This window comes from Lissotriton helveticus, chromosome 5_1 (assembly GCF_964261635.1).
Source record: "Lissotriton helveticus chromosome 5_1, aLisHel1.1, whole genome shotgun sequence".
Classification (NCBI taxonomy): domain Eukaryota; kingdom Metazoa; phylum Chordata; class Amphibia; order Caudata; family Salamandridae; genus Lissotriton; species Lissotriton helveticus.
The window spans coordinates 1,795,520,478-1,795,541,286 of NC_136065.1; the positions used below are offsets into that span (position 1 = coordinate 1,795,520,478).

Sequence of the window (20,809 nt, forward strand, 5' to 3'; positions counted from 1 at the left end):
GATGGAGGCCGGAGTCGATGCCGGCTGTGTTGGGGGGCATCTGGGGTCGCATGCGGTAATGGTGCCGGAGGAAGCGGCGCGGTGGAGGTGTAATCAGGTCAACCAGCACAGATACGGATCCAGCCCTGGATCCAAGGGGGCCCGAAGACATGGCAGCAGGTCCTGCATCGCCTCGTAGAACGTACAAAGCTGGGCGGGAGTCGCTCCGGGTCCCGGGAAGGGAGGGAAACACGGAGTCGACTCTTTGGGTTCAGCACGCAGAGCCGCAGGTGGGGCACCACCCGCATCCCTCAGCGCGTCGACCGACCGACGAGGAGAAGTTGAAGAGCGACGATACTTCTTCGACTTCTTATGCTTCGACTTACCCGACCCTGAGTGCTAAGACTTCGATGACTTGGACGATTGGTGGTGGCTCCTCGACCTCCCTCGCGACCGAGACCTCAAATGGCACTGAGCTGACTGCTGTCACAGAAGAAGCTTTCGGGACCACTCCTGCAAAGCCTTCGGCGCCATCGACCGGCAGTCGGAGCATGACGTAGGGTTGTGTTCGCGCTACAGGCAAACGAGGCACATGCAGTGCGGACCAGTCACCGACATCTGTCGGTTACAGGATCCGCATGCTTTGAAGCCGGGCATCCCTCGTGCACCAGGAGTCGATGGACTCAAAAAAGAAGTCAACAAAAATCGGGAAAAGTCAGTTAAAAAGTGACTGGAAGTACCGCTCTCTCCGGATCTGTGTGGTGGGCGCGGGAAAACAAGGAACTGACGTCAGCGCACAAAAGCAGCATCGAAGTAGTTACCGTGACGTCATACCGGCAACACAAAGTCAACGACGAACGCGGAGCCGACCAACGCCACCTTCCGACGCGCAGAGGTACTGCTGACGAAAAACTTTCCATATCTGGCCTGACACCTGGGGGTAATTCTAAGGTAAGGAATCTATAACTAACATGTTTCTTTCAGATCTATATTGCACTCCAGCCTCACATGCATATAAAAAACATACTCTCAACCTATCTACAAATAACCACATCCCTGTTTGCCATGTCTGCACCACACTGCATGGGGCATAGGTAAGTCACCTCAACAGCAGGCCTTACAACTCTAAGGCAGGGTGCACTATACCCCATGTGAGGGCATGACTGCATGAGCACACATGTCCCTGTAATATTCAAGTCCATTCTTAGATGTTACAAGTGCCCAGGGAAAACATAATGAGTACATGGGCTGGAAATTTTCTAGCCCCATGATAGTTTCCTTGTAACCACAGATGTTTTGCACCAAACATTTCATCATAATAAACCAGTACTGATCCAAGTGTCAAATTTATTAACAATTGCACACAGAGGAGCCCTTCGAGGGGTCCCCTGAAACCTACCAACCCTTAGTGTGGTCACTGAGTGGCCTAAACCATCCTGCTACCACCAGATAGTATTCTGACCTCATTGGGTGAGTGCCTGCGTGCTCAGAAGTTGAGCACAATGCCATACTAGTGTGGAGGTGTTCACACCTCCCCTGTGGCAGGAAGCTTCAAAGGCCTTGCCGCCTTTGTAACATGACCCTAGCCTCTCCTGTTAGAATGAGAAGGCTCCAACCCTGTCCTCACCCACTTTTGGCAGAAGAACAGGAGGGAAAACTCAGCAAGAGTAGGAGGTGTGCCCAGTTTGCCAACTCCACCCCTCAGGTGCTGGAGGTGAGGTGAAGTATACTTTTCAGGGCCTTTCCAGCCAGGGCTAGGGCTATGTCCCCCTCCCACAAGAAGTGGGCATAATAAAGGGTGCAGACACCCCGGGTAAGGGGTCCATTGGCCACTACCTGCCACTTCCTTGTAATGCCCCTAAATCTACTATTTATGTGGCATCCCCATACCCCGAACTTCAGTTCCTGATGACCTAAGAAGAACCAAACACCACAGAGTTGCACCAGCAGAGAAAACTGCAGAGAACTACTGGTTTGGCCCCAGCCCTACCGGCCTGTCTCCAGCCCTCAACGATCTTGCGCCAAAAGACAACTCGTCTTGCAGCCCAGCAATCTCAAAAACCATGGCAGGACTGGCAGACTTCGACAAAGATCAAGATCTCCTAAGAACGGTGGAACTGTACACAAGCAACAAATATCATGCAAGGCCCTGTGACCTGAATAGGTGCGAAACCCTGCTCCCAATTCCACCTCTGCACTCAACGCCTCTGGCCTGAGTCCAAGTGGCCGACCGGTCCCAGTGAGGTTCCCCAGTGCCCAGAGCCTGAGTCCATTGTGTGTTGAACCATCCCGGACTCCTCAACATCACCTGCAGCTTCTGCACAGAGACCCCCTCAACTGTGACCTGCTCTGGTAAACTGTGTCCGACATCAAAATACAGCCCTGGGCCTTGGTGAAGTGGACCAAAGGTGTCCCCACGTCCCAGAGCGTCACATCTTAACTCTCCAGCTGTTGGTTTCCTTCGATCGGCCTCCTGGCCTGAGCCCACAGCCCTTTTCTGATTTGCACGGTCTCCATTGCTTAACATTGGGCATCCGAAGCTCTGTTGGCAGCCTGCACACGGCCGCACCTGTGCCGCTGGGGGTGTAGTGTGGGTGCTGCTTTGGACCCTGCCCAGTGCTTGCTTCAACCCCCGGAGACTGCCTCCAAGCCGCTCTTACTTACCTGTAAGCAGCATCTGTCAGATTGCCACATTCTTGATTGAGATGCATTTGGTGGGGGTGTACTTTTGGTGCTGAATTGAACTATGCCCAATACGGATCTTAAATCCAGAAGACTAGTGTTGCAAGTCAATGTTACCTACCTGTATGCTGAATGTTCTCTTCCTTCCGAAGGTTAACATTGCAAAGTCTGAAAATTGCACTGTGTCCACTTTTAAAATGAAAAAGTATTTCTATTGCAAAACTTACTTAACTACGGCGAAGCTCTGTGGTTCTATAAAATAAATATAACCAAGTATTATTTTTATAACTTGGTCTCAGATTTATTCATTGAGTGTGTGTCTCATTTATTGCCACTGTGTGGCAACAAATGCTTAACACTACTCTCTGATAAGCCTAACTGCTCCCCCACACTCTGTAAAACATCTCGAGATCCACTGGACTCTCTGCCCACTATACCTCTTTTTGGTATAGTATATAAAGAGCCAGATTCCCACAGGTATACATTAAATGTTCACATCCAAATACTATCTTGAATATAAATACAAGAGTATAATACCAAACTGGCCTACAAGGAAATCTACAGCTATCATAAAAGACTGCTGCCTCAGATATTTAGCTTCGCCTGATAGGGTAGGGATTGTGAGAAATAGAAGCCCTCTGCCCATTGGAAAGTTTCATCACTAGACTATCCAGTCAGTCTACTAACAAATAATAGCACAGAGGGAAAAGGTGACCACATGGACAAGTGCTTGCTTCACTTTACTGGACCTGTACAACCACTTCTTCCTCTAGATTGGTACATGTATTTTTGATGTTAATAGCGTTTTTATTGTTGCAGCTGCCATATTCTGAAATAGTCTGAGCTCCCACTTTATTATGGTCTGCCAAAACCTAACGTTTCTCTTTATCTACTCTCTTGGGTGTGCCTGCCTTTCTCTTCATCATGTGAACCTCATCAGAGGATACTCAAATGAGACCGGAAAATACAGTCGTTTTTGCAGGGCATCTAAATTAAGGCCTGATAAACACTACCAGAATAATAATATCATGAAAGTATTTATGGCCTATATGGTCTACCATCAGCCACTTTACTCATAAACTGGGTTGACCCAAATAGGCCACCATTCACATAATCCAAAAGTCAGTTCTCTGTATGCTGACTTGCATTTTTCTATAGCATCAATGGATTACCACAATTATCAATTCTATTTGGCCAATAAAACTGTAGCACTTGCTATTCTTAGACTGGCCCCACATTTTCTCCAGAATCATTAGCTGATGGCACAGTAGAGGACGATAAAGGATATTTGGTATGTATCTTTCAGCAGATGTTAAGTTAATGAATCTCACCTTCAACTTGAGTCCAAACCTGTACTTTGGGGGCACAGAGCGATTTAGACTCCAAAGATGCGCTAAAGAAGCTATGTTTGTCTCTACGCACTTCTGTACAACAACTTTTTGAATAACGGGAATGGGAGATAATGAACTCAGATGAGTCCACTAAGCTTAGATGCACATGGGTCGTTTTTTCCTTAAGGTTAGCGGCAGATTAGTGCAGGAGCTTGTGAGCACTCATTAAACCTTTAACCTAGGATGCCAGCGACTTTGGTGTCTCCTCTGGCTTACTAAATGCCAACCCGGACACAGATGATGTTGAGGTTCTCAGCAACCAGGTCATGGGTAGTAAATAGTGTCTCTTGAATATTGAATGGAACATCCACAGTGATGGAGCTGTCTCTTAGAGTGAACCCATAGTGGTTTCTAGGGCAATCAGATTATGGCCTATAAAGCTCAGAGGTAGGTGTAGTTCATCCTCCATCTCCACTTGGCACTCTCCATTTTTGCTGAGCTGTGACCCTTTTCCAATCAGGGAAACACTCCCATCTTGGCAGACTTACATCATTTTCTCAGGACAATGATCCTGTCTTGTAAATGCTTTACAAACCTGTCCCCTCCGCCTCATAGAGAACATGTTCTGAAACACTGAGCACTCATCCATTGTGGGACTTTCATGAATACATGCTAGACACCAAGCACTGTCTTCTTTGCTCAGAGCATCCACACCAGAGGAGGGACATTAGTCAAAATGGTAGTATGATGATAGAGGAAGCAGATAAAATGAAAAATATTGATGGGAAAGGTTAATGAAAGACTAGAGGTGCAAGTGTTCAAAGATCATTCCTCCACAGAGCATCATGAAAACGAACTGAGGGCTAACTGTTAGTGAAATCTATCAATGGACTCTGATGAAGACTCTTTGCCTTGAAGTGTTATATACCAATTCTTTTACACTAAGTCTTCTGATATGTTTTAATTTTTCTCAAGTGCAACCATAAAGGTTGCCTAAAAGTGACTGTTAATCTTAATGAAATAAAAATGTTTGCCAAACATTTTGATTCACTTTATACATAGCGCTCTGGGATCCTGCACATCTATGTTTATGTTACGGTGTTTATGATTATTTAGGACTATCTCAATATGATGAATTAGGTTAAAAGCTCTTAATTTTCTAATTTCATGGCCTGAATAAAACCAGAAAATAACCTGCATGCAAATCAGTAAGGTGGTCATTATAAGACCATCATTATGCAGAACCAGATTGCCTCTCAGTCCATGAACTTGGGGAACGAAGACAACCCTTTATTGTACTTGACGTTGGGAGGAACCAGAGATTTCAGAAACCGATTTCATAGCTGTAAGGGGTAACTTCAAACTGTGTTAAGTTCTCCACTCACCTAAGAGTCGTTCAATGTCATCCACCACCACACAACTGAGCTGGGATTTGTATGCATCTTCAAATATCTAGAAAAAGAAGAATCAGCAAATGATGAATTATTTTAAGAGAGGCCTGGGAGAGATCCACCAACACCTGTACTTCCATTTTGTGAACTGAATAATCTAAGGGCCCTCTGAAGTAACTAAGCTCTCGGTTTGGTGCCCTGCTCTCTGGGGGTATATAACTGAGACGACTCAATCCAAAGGTTGGTCACAGTATCAAAAGCTTCTCACAATTCATACTCAGTAGCACTACTAAACAAAAAGTCTAAGTTAACAAGTAATTTACCTTCAGGAATGCTCTTTCTGGTGGATACTGTTAACTAACTGCAGATTCCTCTGCAGAAGACTCCCCAGGCACCAGATTGAACCCAGAATGATTTCTTATCAGTGCTCTTGAGGGCTGCTAGATGGCCCTGTGCGACTTTGCATTGGTCCCATTTTGCCCGGCCGTAAGTGATGGTGTAGAGAGCCTGTAAACGCCACCTCTGCACATGGACTTCATTTTCTTAGTTTTGCCTTCTGCGCCCTCAAATGCAGAGTGAAAAATTGCTGCTAGCAGTGTGCTGAATACTAACTTGGAACCTTTCTAGACGTTAAAAAGAGGCTTAGCCACTGAACTGGGAGGTGGGTGGTCAGTGAAGAGTCTGCAGTTAGAGTATCCACCAGAATGGGCATTACTGAAGGGAAGTAACTTGTTCTTCTGATGAACACTTCTAACTACAGATTCCTCACCTTAGAATAGATACCAAAGCAGTACATCCCAAGGTGGAGGATCAGACCAAATAGTCCTGCAGGACTCAACAGGCAAAATGTCTTTCCCACTCCATCTTGCTTTTAAGACAGTAGTGCTCCATGAACGTATGAACACATGCTCACAGTCAAGCAGATATCAAGGACGGGCATGCCAATATCCAACGTGGTAGTAGCAGCCTTAGGCCTCGTGGAATAAACTCTTAGATCTTTCCAGGGGCTGTTCCTTGGCCAGTACATAGCAGATCTTGATGCAGAGGACTATCTTTATTGACCTGTCTGTTTCTGCACAGCCTTCCTTTTCAACACCCCAGAGAATCCCAAAAAAAGCTGACAAGGGGTTCCTTGGTGTGCTCAATGTGATAACACCTTTTGGGGTTCAACTGACAGAGAAGAGTGATGAACTGCCTAACGTGAAAGGGAGTCATGACTTCCATCAAAAATATTGGCAGTGTTCTCAGCACCAACTTGTCCTGGAAAAAGGTGCTCCATGGCAGGTACGCTTAAAGTGCCTGTATTTCACTCATGCAAAGATAATACGGAATGAATGTATGAATGAATGCCTTCTGTAGAGTGCAATAGCTTCTCCAATAGAAGCATCTTGGCACTGCCATGAACTGATTGACCATAGCCAGCCTGGCACTGCAATGAACTGATCAACCATAGCCAGCCTCTACCTGAAAAGGAAAATTTTCAAAACCTTTTGTAATTTGTCTTCTGAAATGGACTTTAGGAGATCGAAATGATCTAGTAGGGGTATATCTCTAAGATAAGAGGGACCCTTATTAGGACTGCACTATAGCTGATCATAACAGCCTTAAATGTACTTCTTTTGTCCACTGGGAGCCAGGGAAGTTGCTTCAGGAATGGGGAGATGGACTGCCATCTAGGCAAGTTGAGAATCAACCTTGAGGCTACATTCTGCACCGTCTTCAACTTTCAGGTGAGGCCAGAAGAAACTCCTTAATATTGAGTGTTCGCACAAACTAATCTTGAAGTAAACAATAGTTTTGCAGGTGTGGTATGGGAGGAATTTAAGATTTAAAAAAAAGATTTTAGTAGGGCAAAACAAGAGGCCGTAATAACTTGTATCTGTGGTTTGAAGGAATGCTTTTGGTCAAATTTAATCCCCAGATTCCTTACAGTGGTAGAAGGGGAAGGAGGTTTTTCAAGGTTCTTTGCCCACCAGCTATACAACTCAAGCAGGGTTGGGAGAGTTGCAGAAGATTAGTATTTTGGACTTATCTGAATTTACTTTTAAGCAGCTCCTCAGCATCCACTTTGCCACTGCATTAAGAAATCTATGAAATCTTCCCACTACCTCCTCTTCCACCTGGTGGAAGGAGAGCATCAATTGAGTGCCATTGACATATGACAATTTTGAAGCACCAATGTTCCACTGTCTTACCTTGAGAGCTATATATATTTTGAAAAGGAGGGGGACTAAGGGCCGACCCCTTTGGGACACCGTGTTTCAAACAATGGGAAAATTAGAAATTATTCTAGAGTTGCTTGGGATCAAGGGATCGGCATTTGGTTTCTTCTGAAGAGGTAGTAACTGAGCTCTCTTATAGCTTAATAGAACAATCCTCAAAACCAGAGACTGACTAAAAAGGTAATTTCTGATTCGATAAACTATCACAAAGTGATTTGAAGTAGATTGTTGTTGACATGCAACAGGAGATAAAGTAGTGGACAACAAAAAACAATTCCCTCAGGGCATTAATTGCAGAGAAAACATGAGTAGCCTGAGCTTTCTAAATGAGTTTGTGAAAGCTTTTTAGAGCCTCTTTGTAGATTTCTTTAGCTGAAATTTCATATCGTTTTCCCCATTTCCAGTTGCTTGCAGTAGTGTGTAGCCACTTTAAGGTCAAGGGAGAACAACTGAGAAGAAGGTTTCAATTTCCTAGAAGATCCCCTTTTAATATGAGCAACTTAATTATTCACCTGGAGAAGGTGATCGTCAAAAGAAAGCATTCGACACCAAGAAAAACAGTCTTCAAATTCAGAGATGTAACAAGCAACTATGCATCAGCTCCAAGAGAACACACATGAAAAACAGCAAGACCAAGATATGGTGTCACTTGGCTTCACAAAAGGCTTGAGAGGGAAAATGCAAGTCAAAGCTTTAACAAATCTCATCATAACAGGTGATTTAAACAAGGATGATTGGTCCATTAAACATAGAGAGGCCAAATGGTCGGACAACCATTGATAATGGGCACAACACGGTCTTGCTGAGCCAAAGACAAAACAAACAAGAGAATTCCAGACAGCTTTGTGTGTAAAGGACCAGTTTGATGAGCGCTATTCCAGGCCACAAATTTCTCCCAGTGGCTGGCGTAAATTGATTTTAGTGGAGGACACCTGCAAGGATGACATCCACCAATTCAGACAGCAGATCAAATACAGTTAGTTACCACTGCTCAATGCATGTGCTGTTGCTGCAACAGAAGATCCTCCAGAAGTGATAGTCTGATCAGAGGACAGGTGTCCATGCCCAGAAGTTCTGGGTACCACCGTTACTTGGCCAGTCCGGAGTCACTCGGATGACTTGGGCCTGGTCTTTCTTGGTTTTATTCCGAACTTGGGAAGGACAGGGAGGAGTGGGAAGGCATACATGAGTCCTGAGCTCCATTTCAACTGGAACACATCTCTTAACAAGTGTTCCTGCAGATATTTGGATATTGTAAACTCACAACTGCGGCAAAAAGATCTAGCCATGGTTGTCGCCACTGTTGGAAGATGCCATGTGTTACCTAGATGCCATTCATGATCTTAAAGACGCTGCCTGCTCTGCTAATCTGCTCTGGCATTCAGGAACCATATCATGTGGATCCCGAACAGAAAAATGTACCGGCACTCAACCCAACTCCAGAGACACAGAGCCCAATGGCACAGCATCCAGGACCCAACTCTGTCCTGCGTCCTGCAATATGACATGATGGTGGTGTTGTCCATGAGAACCTGCATCACCCCCTCTGAGATAAACAGCAGGAAGGCCTTCAGAGCCAGATGATTAGCTTGCAACTCCAACATATTAATGTGGAGTCATTTTTTTGTCAAAGACTAGAAACCCCTTGGGGGATGTCCAATCAGTGATGATTGGACATCCCCCAAGAACCCAGTGGACTGTGACCAAGCTTGCCAATGCAGTGCCACATTAGAAGCCATGGTTCGAGCCAGGGAAATCATGATTTAGAGTCTGCACCGGTTGGCAAACTTTGCTGCATCCCTGCCATCCACCAAGGCTTGGTTGAGGATGGCACAGCCATCCTCTTGCAGCACGGGAAGCAGTGGCATAACCAAGTTTCACAACACATGGGCGTATCGGCCCAAGAGGCATGCATTGTTCACCAACTGCAAGGCAAGACTGGTGGAAGAGAGAATGTGCTTCCAAAAGGTGATCAGCCTCTTGGATTCGGAAGCCAATGGAGTGTTAGGGAATGTGCTACAGTTGACCTTGCAATGGAGGCCTGCATCAACTGGCTCTCTCAAGAGGGGTGTCGAGAGGGGAAGGCTTGGACTCAAAAAGCGAGTCAATGCAGACCGGCAATCATTTGGTGCACAGGAGCCCTTGTGCAAGGTTTCGACCAGACCGCAGGAGGACTTCGGTGAAGCTGTGTTGAAGGGGAACCTCTGTCAAAACGTTAGTTTGAACTCGACATCAGGAGGTTGAGGACCTCCACCGCCCTGCTCATCACAGTAGGGAAGGATGAGCCTTCTTCTGAAGCCTGGCCAGGAGGGGAAAGCATGCCAGAATCTAGGGAGGTGTTCAAGCAATTAGCATCACCCAGCTCTTCGTACTAATTCTCCTATTCAGAGTCCTCCTCCAAGGAACCATACACCTCCTTCTCATCTCCTCCGCCTCAGAGTGGTATGGATTGTCAATGGGAGGAAAGTCCATGTGATGGTAGGGCCTGGATGGCGTAGAGCGGCTCCGGGGCAGAACTGTATCGGTGTTGGGATGACAATAGGTTCATCGTCAAGTGGTGCCAGGGGCGCTAGTTGAAATGGAGCCATGGGGTGTCATTCTGGATCCAGTAGAGGGTCACAAGGGCTTGGAAGCTGTGAAGGGCAAACCCACCAATGGTAGTCCATCAGGGGCACATCTAGGCTCCATGGTGTCCAAAGGCGTTCCAGAGGGAATTGGTGGCCCAAAGATAGTGTGCATGGTGTGGTAAAACCCCTTGAGTTGCGCGGACATCGCTCAGGTGCTAAGAAATTCGGGATAGCACAGAACAGGCCCTGATGCTGGCTCCACAGGTGAAGTGTGGGAGAAGGCCTAGAAGCACGAGGTGAGTGGGTGAAGTCGAAGAGAGCTTAGACTTTTTCTTGTAATTCTTCGACTTACCTGACTTTGACGTGGCGCTTTTGGAGTAGGAAGACAACTGTCTGTGGAAATGGCTCCTGGAACGGCCCCAGATCTTCAACGGGAAAAAACATAGCACCTTCTTCTGCTCTCCAACAGGAGCTTCATTGCACGCTAGCAAACGGCCTTTATCTGCATGGACTTGCACTCAGTGCAGGCCTTGTGGTCATGGTTGCTCTCCGACCGTGGCACCAGAGACAGACCAAGCAGGGATTGGACATAGACATCTGTCTGTGACAAACCCCACAAGGTTTGAACCCTGAAGGTTTAGCATTGGACATGTCCCTAGCACACTGGGAGCAAAGCTGAAACAAAAAAAAAAAGTGTTCGACAAAAGCTGAAAAAAGTTGGTCAGAAAGTGACTAAGACAGCTCTCCAGATCCACGCTGTTGATGCAGAAGGAATGGAATTGATGTCACCATGCAGGGGTGGCGCCTGAATGGGCGCAGCGATGTCACTTCTAACACAGACGCCGCTGAGCCAAAACAACGCTACCTACCGGCGCGTTGAGGTACTGCTCCCTGATCCAGTCTGACACCTGGGGAATATTTGAAGGTGAGAAATCTGCGGTTTGATGTTTCCATCATAAACTGCAAACATCTTTTTGGGGGGGGGAATTTGGAAAAAGTGCTGTCCAGGTGTTTTTTCTTCCTAAAAATTGAATCAGCAAAAGGTTGTTATGCTTTAATAAGGAACAAAGGGAGTTGTAAAAAAATATTTTGCCACTGTTTTTTCCTTTTTTAAATAGCAGCTTTTTTTCTTATTTTTTGTTGTTTTCACCTACTTGCAGTTTGTGGTGGAAATAGGTGTGAACCCAATGGGTGAACTCCGACAGCTATACATTTCTGAAAATTAAACAATTTTTAATTCAGCAAGTGGAGCTTTTTGTAGATCGCTCATGGGTTTCCCATAGAAAAAAAATCATTGAATTAAAAAAAAATGTATAGGCAAAAAACCCAGAAATAGATTATAAAAAAATGAGATTCAGGCTGTGGGGGGGGAACCCTACTCAAGCAAGAACCACAACCCTTGTCAGGCAGGAAGTCACAAGAAATCCAGAAACTAACTTGTGTTCAACCCTATGGTATCTTGGCACAGAGCAGTCAGACTTAACTTAGGGGCAATGTGTGAAATATTTGTGCAACATTTCAAACAGTAATATAGTAAAAACACAACACAAGAAAAATTCCACAACCAATTTAGAAAAATAGAGCCCAATTTAATAAATCATTTGACACCAAAATGACTAAACTCCAATCAGTAGTACTGGAGAGATGCAAAGACTGAAGTGAATATGGCACCAAAAACTCCAAAGTTCCACTCGCGATACTCTCTGGTTGTGTTAGACCAGGAAAAAGTCACAAGTTCAGGCTGACAGCAATTGAGCGCGGGTCGTATACAGGGACCAGGTCAGTCCAGCTGAAAAGTTACTGTCTCAGTCCAGCGCAGACTCATGTTCACGGTGGGGGAGCCTTGAAGAGCAGGGAAGCACAGCAGACAGTCGTTGATGTAGCGCAAAGAGAATGCCTGGCACTGCGGAGGGTCTTCGCTGTAGGGCAAAGATCCTGTTGTCATTGCGAACGGTCGGGCCAGAGCTTCGGGGAGCACCACTGACGAGCGGCCGATGCTGTAGCACGAAGAGTGGTGTTAACATAACTTTGCATTGGCTGGCAGTGCAAGCAACATGATTTTTGAGCCAACTGGCCAGTTGGCGGCCACAAAGAGCCTAAAAACTTAAATTCAGCTTCACTGAGGCCGCACCAAGGATCTAGGACCTGAGGGGCACAAGTTGGGGGATCAGGAGCTTACTCAAGCTGGATCTGAGTGCTGGTTCAGGTGTTAAGGAGCCTGTTACATCCCCGCGGCTCTGAACAGGAAGCCAGTAGACTAGGCGTTGGAGTCACTCTGTAAGTCCTGGGTTCAGGTGCAAGTTTATTCCCTGACTCAGGCAGGAGGGCAGCAGGGTAGCAATCCAGTAAGGCAGCAGGGGAGCAAAAAAGCAGAGTGGCAGTCCTTTGAGCAGCACAGCAGTCCTTCTTTCTGGCAGTCTCCACACGTCCAGAAGTGTTTTTTTAGAGTTGGTGCCTAAGGTCCAATATCTACTCATGGTGCCTCCTTTGAAGTGGGAGAAGCTTCTAGAAGTTTCCCTTTGAAGTGCACAGGTGTCCTGCCTCTCATGCCCTGGCTCCAGACTAACTGCAGAGGGTATGCAGACATAGCCTATTCACCCCCCCCCATCCCCCATCTTGGCAGTGATGGCCCATCCAGGCACGCCTAAACGCTCTATTTTGTATGGCTGTCTAGGAGGAATACGAAAAGCCCAACTGTAGGCTTCCCCTAGTCATGTGACCCAGAGGAAGGCTGCATGCACTAAATGGTTAAGGCAGGAAAATGCAAAAACAACAGTTGATGGACAGAATGCAGAACAATGTCATACATTCACCCCAGGACAAAGATATGCACCTAAATCCATCGTTTTTTGCTCACCATGCAATTCCAGTTTGAACCCAGCCATATACAATACAATACAATACAAATCAGTCTTGACACTGTGCCCCATGGGAACAGTCCAGCCCGAACTGCCAAGCCAGGTCCTCCCTGGACTGGAAACAAGCATCCTGGGGCCGGTTTCTGGCTTTCAGCCCTCATCAGCCAGGATAGCTTGATTCCAGAGGAATGGATAGCACGGGTCTCTCGTCTGAGCATACCCGTCCCACTCTGGGTGACAAATGCAAAAACAACAGTTGATGGACAGAATGCAGAACAATGTCATACATTCACCCCAGTACAAAGATCTGGGCCTAAATCCATCATTGTTTGCTCGCCATGCCATTGCAGTTTGACCCCAGCCATATGCAAATCAGTCTTGAACCTGTGCCCCATGGAACAGTCCAGCCCGAACTGCCAAGCCAGGTCCTCCCTGGACTGGAAACAAGCATCCTAGTAACAGCTTCGGGCTTTCAGCCCTCATCAGCCAGGATAGCTTGATTCCAGTGACATGGAGAGCACGGGACTCACGTCTGAGCATACCCGTCCCACTCTGGGTGACAAATGCAAAAACAACAGTTGATGGACAGAATGCAGAACAATGTCATACATTCACCCCAGTACAAAGGTCTGGGCATAAATCCATAGTTTTTTTGCTCACCATGCCATTCCAATTTGAACCCAGTCATATGCCAACTTTCTAAACGTTTTGCAACAAAACATTGACCAGATAGGTTATTTATATTTACTCATATATGAGCTTAGACAACAATTCTAAGTTCGTGTGATTTATTTCACATCATTTATAACTTATTTCTAGCACATGTGAATTAAAACATTTGTTGATGCCATGAGATAGATAACACATCATTTAGTATTCCATACTTCTCAACATAACACAATTCATCATTACAACAAAAACACAAATGATAAACCTGTGAAATAACGACCTGGGACCCAAGACTCTTGTGTTTTTCCCATACCTTTTTTAAAGTGGCATTTTTAAAATTGGAATTTAAAATCCGACTTTACCAGAAGAGAGGATTTTTCATCACAATTGATATGACAAAAACATGAACTGGCAACCTGTTCCTATTTGGAAGCTACAGCTTATTAAATGTAACAAAGTAACTCCAATGTTATCCTATGGGAGAGGTAGGCCCTGCAGTAGTAAAAAACAAATTGAAGAGTTTGTCACTGCCAAGACATGTAAAACTTAAAAGTACATGTCCAACTTTTTAAAAACACTGCACCTTGCCGTATGTGCTGTCCAGGGCTTTCCCTAGGTGACTTATATGTATCAAAAAAGGAAGGCTTTTGCCTGGCAAAAGGTTTATTTTACAAGATTGAAATGATAGTTTAAAACTGCACAGACCGCCTACAATGGCAGGCCTGAGGCATGTTTAAAGGGCTACTTAAGTGTGTGTGTGTCTGGCTCAATCAGTGCTGGAAGCCCACAAGTAGCATTTATTTGCAGGTCCTGGGTACGTGCAGTACCACTTTATTGGGGACTTAAAAGTATATTAAATGTGCCAATCGGGTATAAACCAATTTCAGCAAGTTTAAAGGAGACAGCACAAGCATTTTAGCACTGGTTGGCAGTGATAAAGAGTCCAAAGGCTAAACAAATTTGGCAAGAAAGTAGATGATAGATAAAGGCAAAAGATTTGGGGGTACCCAGCAGGGAGGGCCAGGTCCAACATAGTTAACAATGTTTTTTGCTGTATTTGTTTGCCTTGATGCCCAGTTCAAAAAAGTAATACACTGTTAAGTCTGTCCGACCCTTCTGGTCACATGGAAATACAGTGTTTGTGGGTTGTCCCAAAAAAAAAGAAAACACGCAGAGTCAAGAACTGCGCTTCAGCTAGGAATGTTTTTTTATTGTGTACTGACTATGAAACAAATCACATGGTAAAAAAATGAATGAAATAGGGGTGTGAAGGAAACCCTATGAATTTTTTGTGTGTGCCCATGATACGGAGTTTAGGAACATTGGTTATCTTTATAACTCTGAATCTTCGGTTCCCATACTATTGTGATTTACAGGGCATTTTGCAAAACATTTTCTTTTGGAAGCTAAAAATAGAGAGAAATGCAATTGATAATAATGAATAGTATACTATTCTGTGTTCCAGCAGTTCTCCTAATAAAAACAGTAGCTCACATTCCTGGTTTGGGTTATTGCCTAGAGCAGGAAATGCTTCAATAGGCAACGTGGAAGCATCAAAGTGTTCCCCATGACAAATAGCCCATTTTGGCAATGTGGGCAGCAGCAGTATTTGAGCCTGGGCTCAGCCGCAAGCAAGGGGAACCTTTTTCCTGAATCATAACCATGCCACTTTTCTAATTGCTATTACGTTTAGAATAGTAATTAGAGCATTAATACTGCTGTCACTTTATGGTTCTCACTTGAGCAAAGGGCAGGCAGCCAAGCATTTTACAAAGCAGATATGCCACCCATCGTAATTTTGTGGGCTAAGACCGCGCTCTCATTGATTCAGTTTTTGCTTGCCATTATTTAGGGCTACCAAACATCAGGACCCGCTTTTTAAGGTAGCTCCAGGTGCTTTGGGCTTCAGCCCGGTACTGTCCAGGGCTATCGGCCAATCATTAAAGTCTTCAGGAGGCTTAGTGCCCATGTAAGAGGCGGGAATGTGCTAGTCTGTTACCTTGTGACCTGGTATCACCAGGGCACTGATCACATGGAGTAAACAGTTACACTGAGCACTGTGCATGCTTAGGTAAGAGCACACAGTTTATCTGTTTGCAGCAGGGCCTAGTCAGCACAGCATGGGAGATTTGGATTTGCAGGAGACTGCCCGTGCCTCAGCTACCATCATAAGCAAGTCACTCTTCCTCCCAGGGATCCTGTCTGCTTCATCTCTTCTGCCACCTCCTGAAGTCAATCAGTCTCAGTGTACTGTGTGACCAGTCGCTACTTTCATTCTTGCCTAAACTGTGCCCATCTATGATTATCGGCCCTGCAGCGAGGGCTCCCTCGGTCCCCTTCTGTACTCTTCAGTGCCCCCTGCTAGTACAAGCCAGAGCATGAACTGAGCCTTTAGTATACTTGCCATGTTAATTGTTTAACAAATATCATATAAAAATATAATAAAGACTTCAAAATTAAAAAAGAAATGTACTTGGATAAAATGTGCACGCATTTTGTTTTAGTTGATAGTAGTTCTCCCCTGAGCAGGAAGCAGCGTTAGTTTTTCACGGATTGATTTAAAAGACCAATGAAAGGTGCAGAAAGTGAAACTTGATGGAACAAATGCATTCTTTTATTTTCTGCATGTAAACAACAATATTAGATTTCATAGTTAAGTTCCCAGAGATGTTATTTGAGCCTGTGACCTACAAGTTATATATCTACAGCAGCTGATCAGGTCTTAAGTAGGTATTTACGCCCTAACGCTAAAAAAGCTCATTGGCCGCCCTAAATGTTAAGAGGAAAGCCAGCTTGATGGCCAGCTGCAAATTTTAACCTCAGACTTCAAGATATCGTTGGATGAGGTTAATGTTGAACCTGACGAATAAGACTACAGATGAATGTTTGCGAAAAGATATAGGTGGGTAATGCTCCTCCCTGGATTTTACAGAGAGGAGGACCCACATTTTCAATTTTGAAATTGGATCAATGAAAGCTTCAGGTAGTCCTGGGTATGAAGAGGGCTCCAGTTTCATCCACAAATGTACCACCATTCAATAAGATTGGAGGATGCATAGTTAAAAATGGGTTTCCTTGTAGAAATGGGCAATATACCAAATGGGCTCTGGGATTTATACACTGCACTTATAAATGGACAGATTACGACTAGGCACTTAGTAAGAGTGAGAATTACACAACAGACTTGTACAAAGTTTTAAAATAGTTTAAGAGAAAGAATGGCACTGGAAGAAGAAGTCTGTGTGGCCTTTAACGCTAATGCTTTTTCAGAGGTTTTTGTTTTAAGTACCTCCAATAAAAGGTATCAAAATCTGCAGTGAGGAAGAAAATAAATTTAATCAGAATGAAAGAAAGAAGGGGGTGAAATGGAGTACATATGCAATGGAGAAGATGTATAATAGAAGAAACGACTCAATTGGAAGCATCAAGAATGAAAGAAGACAGCAAGAAAAGGGTAAGAGAAAAGATGATATGAAGTAGATGCGAACGATGGGAGTGAGAGGAAGGAGATGGTTACGGAAGGAGAACAAAACAGAGCTAAGTACAAGCACGAGGAAAAGGGTGAAATCAAGGTAGAAGTAACAGTAGAGAGAAAACAATTAGGCTAAATTAAGGGATCGTGAATGGAAGTCAGGGCAAAAACTTGCAGAAAAAAAAAAAATGAAGAGGCACAAGGAACGTTAACGACCACAATAGCGAGTGGGGTGGAGAAAAGGGATAAAGGACAGCAGCTTTTACAAAACAGGTGATGATGCAGAGCAAAAAGTATGGGAGTGGAAGGAGTAATAGGGGAGGATTGCTAATGTGATCAGCAATGCAAAGTGAAGGACAGACGAGACAGAAAGGACAGTGAAACAAATGGATTGCATAAGACAGAATAAAGGAAAGATGATCAGGCAATACAGGGAAGGAAGGAAAGGAGAGCGGAGGGCAATACCTTCTTTATGGCCTGACACTTGGCTGTCTCAGAGAATCCAATCATCTTCTCAGGTGAGCAGATCTTGATGAATGGAAAGTTGGATTCTTCAGAAATCTTTGCTGCCAGGGCAGTTTTTCCACTGTGTGGTGGGCCTGTGAAACAGGAAGCGGATATGGTGATAAAGGCCTTAAGCTATAGAGCATTCAACAGACCGAAAATGTATCTGAAAATACAATATGCTCCTAGATCTGGAGACTGGACAATACCTTCCAGAAGGACGCTGACCAGTGGCGTACGGTCACTGTTCTTGGTCTGCTGCACCAGCAGCTCCCCGTCCTCCATGACACGGGTCACAGGGTCTCCCCACATGATGATGCCATTCATGATGTAAGAAGCGTAGTCCTCCTGGTTTGTACCGAAGGCCTTTGTGATTAAGGAGACAATAGAAACATGTCACTGTGACAGCAAAGGCAACAACAGGGATGTTTCAGGAACAGCGGAAGTGAGATTTAGGCCTCAATCGCTAGTTGTTTGAAACATCATCAAAACTCTACGTCCTTTCGGGCTATTGTAGCATGTGACCGCTGTCTTTGAAGTGCCCTTTCACACACTTGTTTGAAAACTTTACTCAAAGGATAAATACAGGTTGTATATGTCATGAATGTACTCACGGGTTTAATGTCGTTCTCCAGTGATGTTAGGAAGTCACCTCTTGTGACCTGCAGACTCTGTGCTTTCTCTGTGTCCACTTCCACTTTGGCGCTAGCCTGAAAGATACAAGTAACAGAGTTCAACTCCAAGTTGTGGAGAAAACACATCAAAACAATGCTCGGAAGTGGACTCAAGTGTCCTATTGGAGATCACACCAAGCCTCACTGACCAATAATTTTACACATGGCAGGCCCCAATTTTTTAACAATAAATTTGTAGTACGATTATGGACAGGCATTTGAAATGTCCATCGGGGTAGATGCTTTAGAAGTCTACATGATATCAAGGAGCCTAAAATGTTGCCACTGTGCTATAAAGCAAGACCACCACAATATCCTTTTTATAATCCAAGATTCCGGGCTTAACACTGGGAGACAAGCATGCAATTCTGTAAAGGATAAAATATAGGAGAAATAGTTTTACTTGAATATACATTTGGTTAGCAATATAAACTAATTGGAAAGTGCTGTACTAGTGGATCTTCCTACCTCGGTGATGATAGGACTGTACTAGCTAGAAAAATCCTGCTTATACCAAGATGCACCAGAGGGTCATCTTGTCATGATTATTCAGACCACTGACCTGTGTGGCTGTTAAGGTAGTTAACCAGTAATATGCTCCGCCTACTTCCCTCCTAAAGGGGAGTGGGATGCCCCATGTCCAACAACAGTATGGTGCACACTTGTCTGTAAGTACAATGGCACGAAGCACTGTGTGGATCGGTACTTATAATTAGCTGTCAAAGGCCATTAGGAAAAAAGTGCATTAGGAAAAAAGTGCAATCTAACAAAGGTATGATCCAACATGTCTAAGACCCCACATAAACCCTATGAGATGAGAAGCGACCTTGTGTGCTCAGGGCAAGTTATCCATGTTGTTAATTTGAGATGGCTTAATCCTTAAAAACATGTTTAGCTGGTCAAACACCAGCATGTAGAATCTAGGAAATATTACAATAATAAGGAACTGGTCATGATCTGATGAAGAGATGTTTCTTAGCAATGGAGCTGACTCAGATTTCAGGAGTAATGAAATCCATACTGACCTACAAAACTGAAGACCTTTCAGAAACAAACTTTAAAAGTTAGATGACACCATTAAAATAGTATTAAAAGTTTTCAAATGTGGTCAAAAGGTCAATATAATACTTCATATTGCAGCTACGCATGGCATGTTCGCTTAAAGAAAAATGGTTTTCCACATTAAACATGTGAAATGTAACTTAACATTTTCAATATTTGTTTTTTGAGTGCTTTAACTTTTTGTATTAAGACTACTGATGATAACTAAAAAAACAAAATATTCCACTAAGAGGAACTGAATCAAGCTGTAGAGCTCCAAAACTGGGATAATACCCTTTCTGCTCTTTAAAGCTAGAAACAATATTTACTAAACAGCTGCTCCAATCTCATTTTCTATGCACTTGAAATCACCCAAGGCTATCATTCTTATCTACCAGTGGCTCTAGAGAAGAGTCTGGTCTCTTGAAGGATAAGATGAGAGAATGGAAGAAGGAGAAGAATGTAACATTCTTTAATGTTGTACCAGGCCTAAAAGGTCTTGAGAAGTGGAGTCAATTGGTGATAAAAATTAAGTCTGTCTGTCTTCTATTGGGAATGCATGCTCCAGAATGCCCCGGCAAGTAAAAGAACATTCCTAATGGTAAATCATCCAGATGTTGCAGAACCTTTGTTTATGGTAGCTGCAGAAGCAGCTGGCTTAGGTTTGGTCTGAAGTACATGCTTATTATCAGAAGGAAGATAGTTTTGCTTTGGATTAGTAAGAATGTGATGGCAGCATAAATCCCACATCTGAGTAGACGTGGTAAGTGCACTCAAAAATTTTGAGGGAATCAAGGGCATTATGTACAAAGTTATTTTGTGGTCGCAAACACTTCAATTCACAAAATCGTAGCCTTTGTGACCTCAAATTAGTTATAGGGTATGTTTAAAACACAAATTGTAATTCGGTAACTCGTTAACGAATCGCAAAATAGGTTTGTGACTACCTACCAAATCGCAAATTGAAAGGGGCGTGTTCAGGGCGTTCTCTCCAATATGCAAATTCTTCTGGTATGTATCAACCATGGATAGGTTACCGACACCTCAAAGATGTGGTAACCTCTTGCAAATGGTAGGGAGTCCTTTAGGGACCCATCCGCTTTGTCAATGTTGTAAAAAAAAAACATTTTAGGAGTAGGCATTGGTCCCTAGGACCCCTGCTTACCCCGTAAAAAATGTTTTTGAAAGTTTTCTTATTTTTTGGTTAATAACATCCTGTTATCTTTAACAGCTGCGGCAAATCCGCTGAGGTGCGGCGGTTTTATTGAGTGGGCGGGGCCCAGTTGGCCAACGGACGTGCGCAGCATTATGGAGGTAGTGCTCGCAACGGTCATTGGCTGACGGGTGCATCGAAGGGGTTAAGGAAAACAGCCTGCGTTAAAAAACAAAAAGTGCTTTATTTAAAAGCAATCTCAGACA

The 20,809-nt window shown here is 44.3% G+C and overlaps 1 protein-coding gene across 1 annotated transcript in view; it reads right to left on the reverse strand.

The window, feature by feature from the left end:
* NSF (N-ethylmaleimide sensitive factor, vesicle fusing ATPase) overlaps positions 1 to 20,809 on the reverse strand; it is a 657,569-nt gene that overhangs the window by 123,179 nt on the left and 513,581 nt on the right. Inside the window, exons 13-16 of the mRNA XM_078645103.1 lie at positions 18,290 to 18,385; positions 17,885 to 18,041; positions 17,637 to 17,770; positions 5,378 to 5,444 (exon numbers count right to left, since the gene is read on the reverse strand). Of these exons, the coding sequence (XP_078501229.1) occupies positions 5,378 to 5,444; positions 17,637 to 17,770; positions 17,885 to 18,041; positions 18,290 to 18,385 (454 nt within the window). The remainder of the gene's footprint in view (positions 1 to 5,377; positions 5,445 to 17,636; positions 17,771 to 17,884; positions 18,042 to 18,289; positions 18,386 to 20,809) is intronic.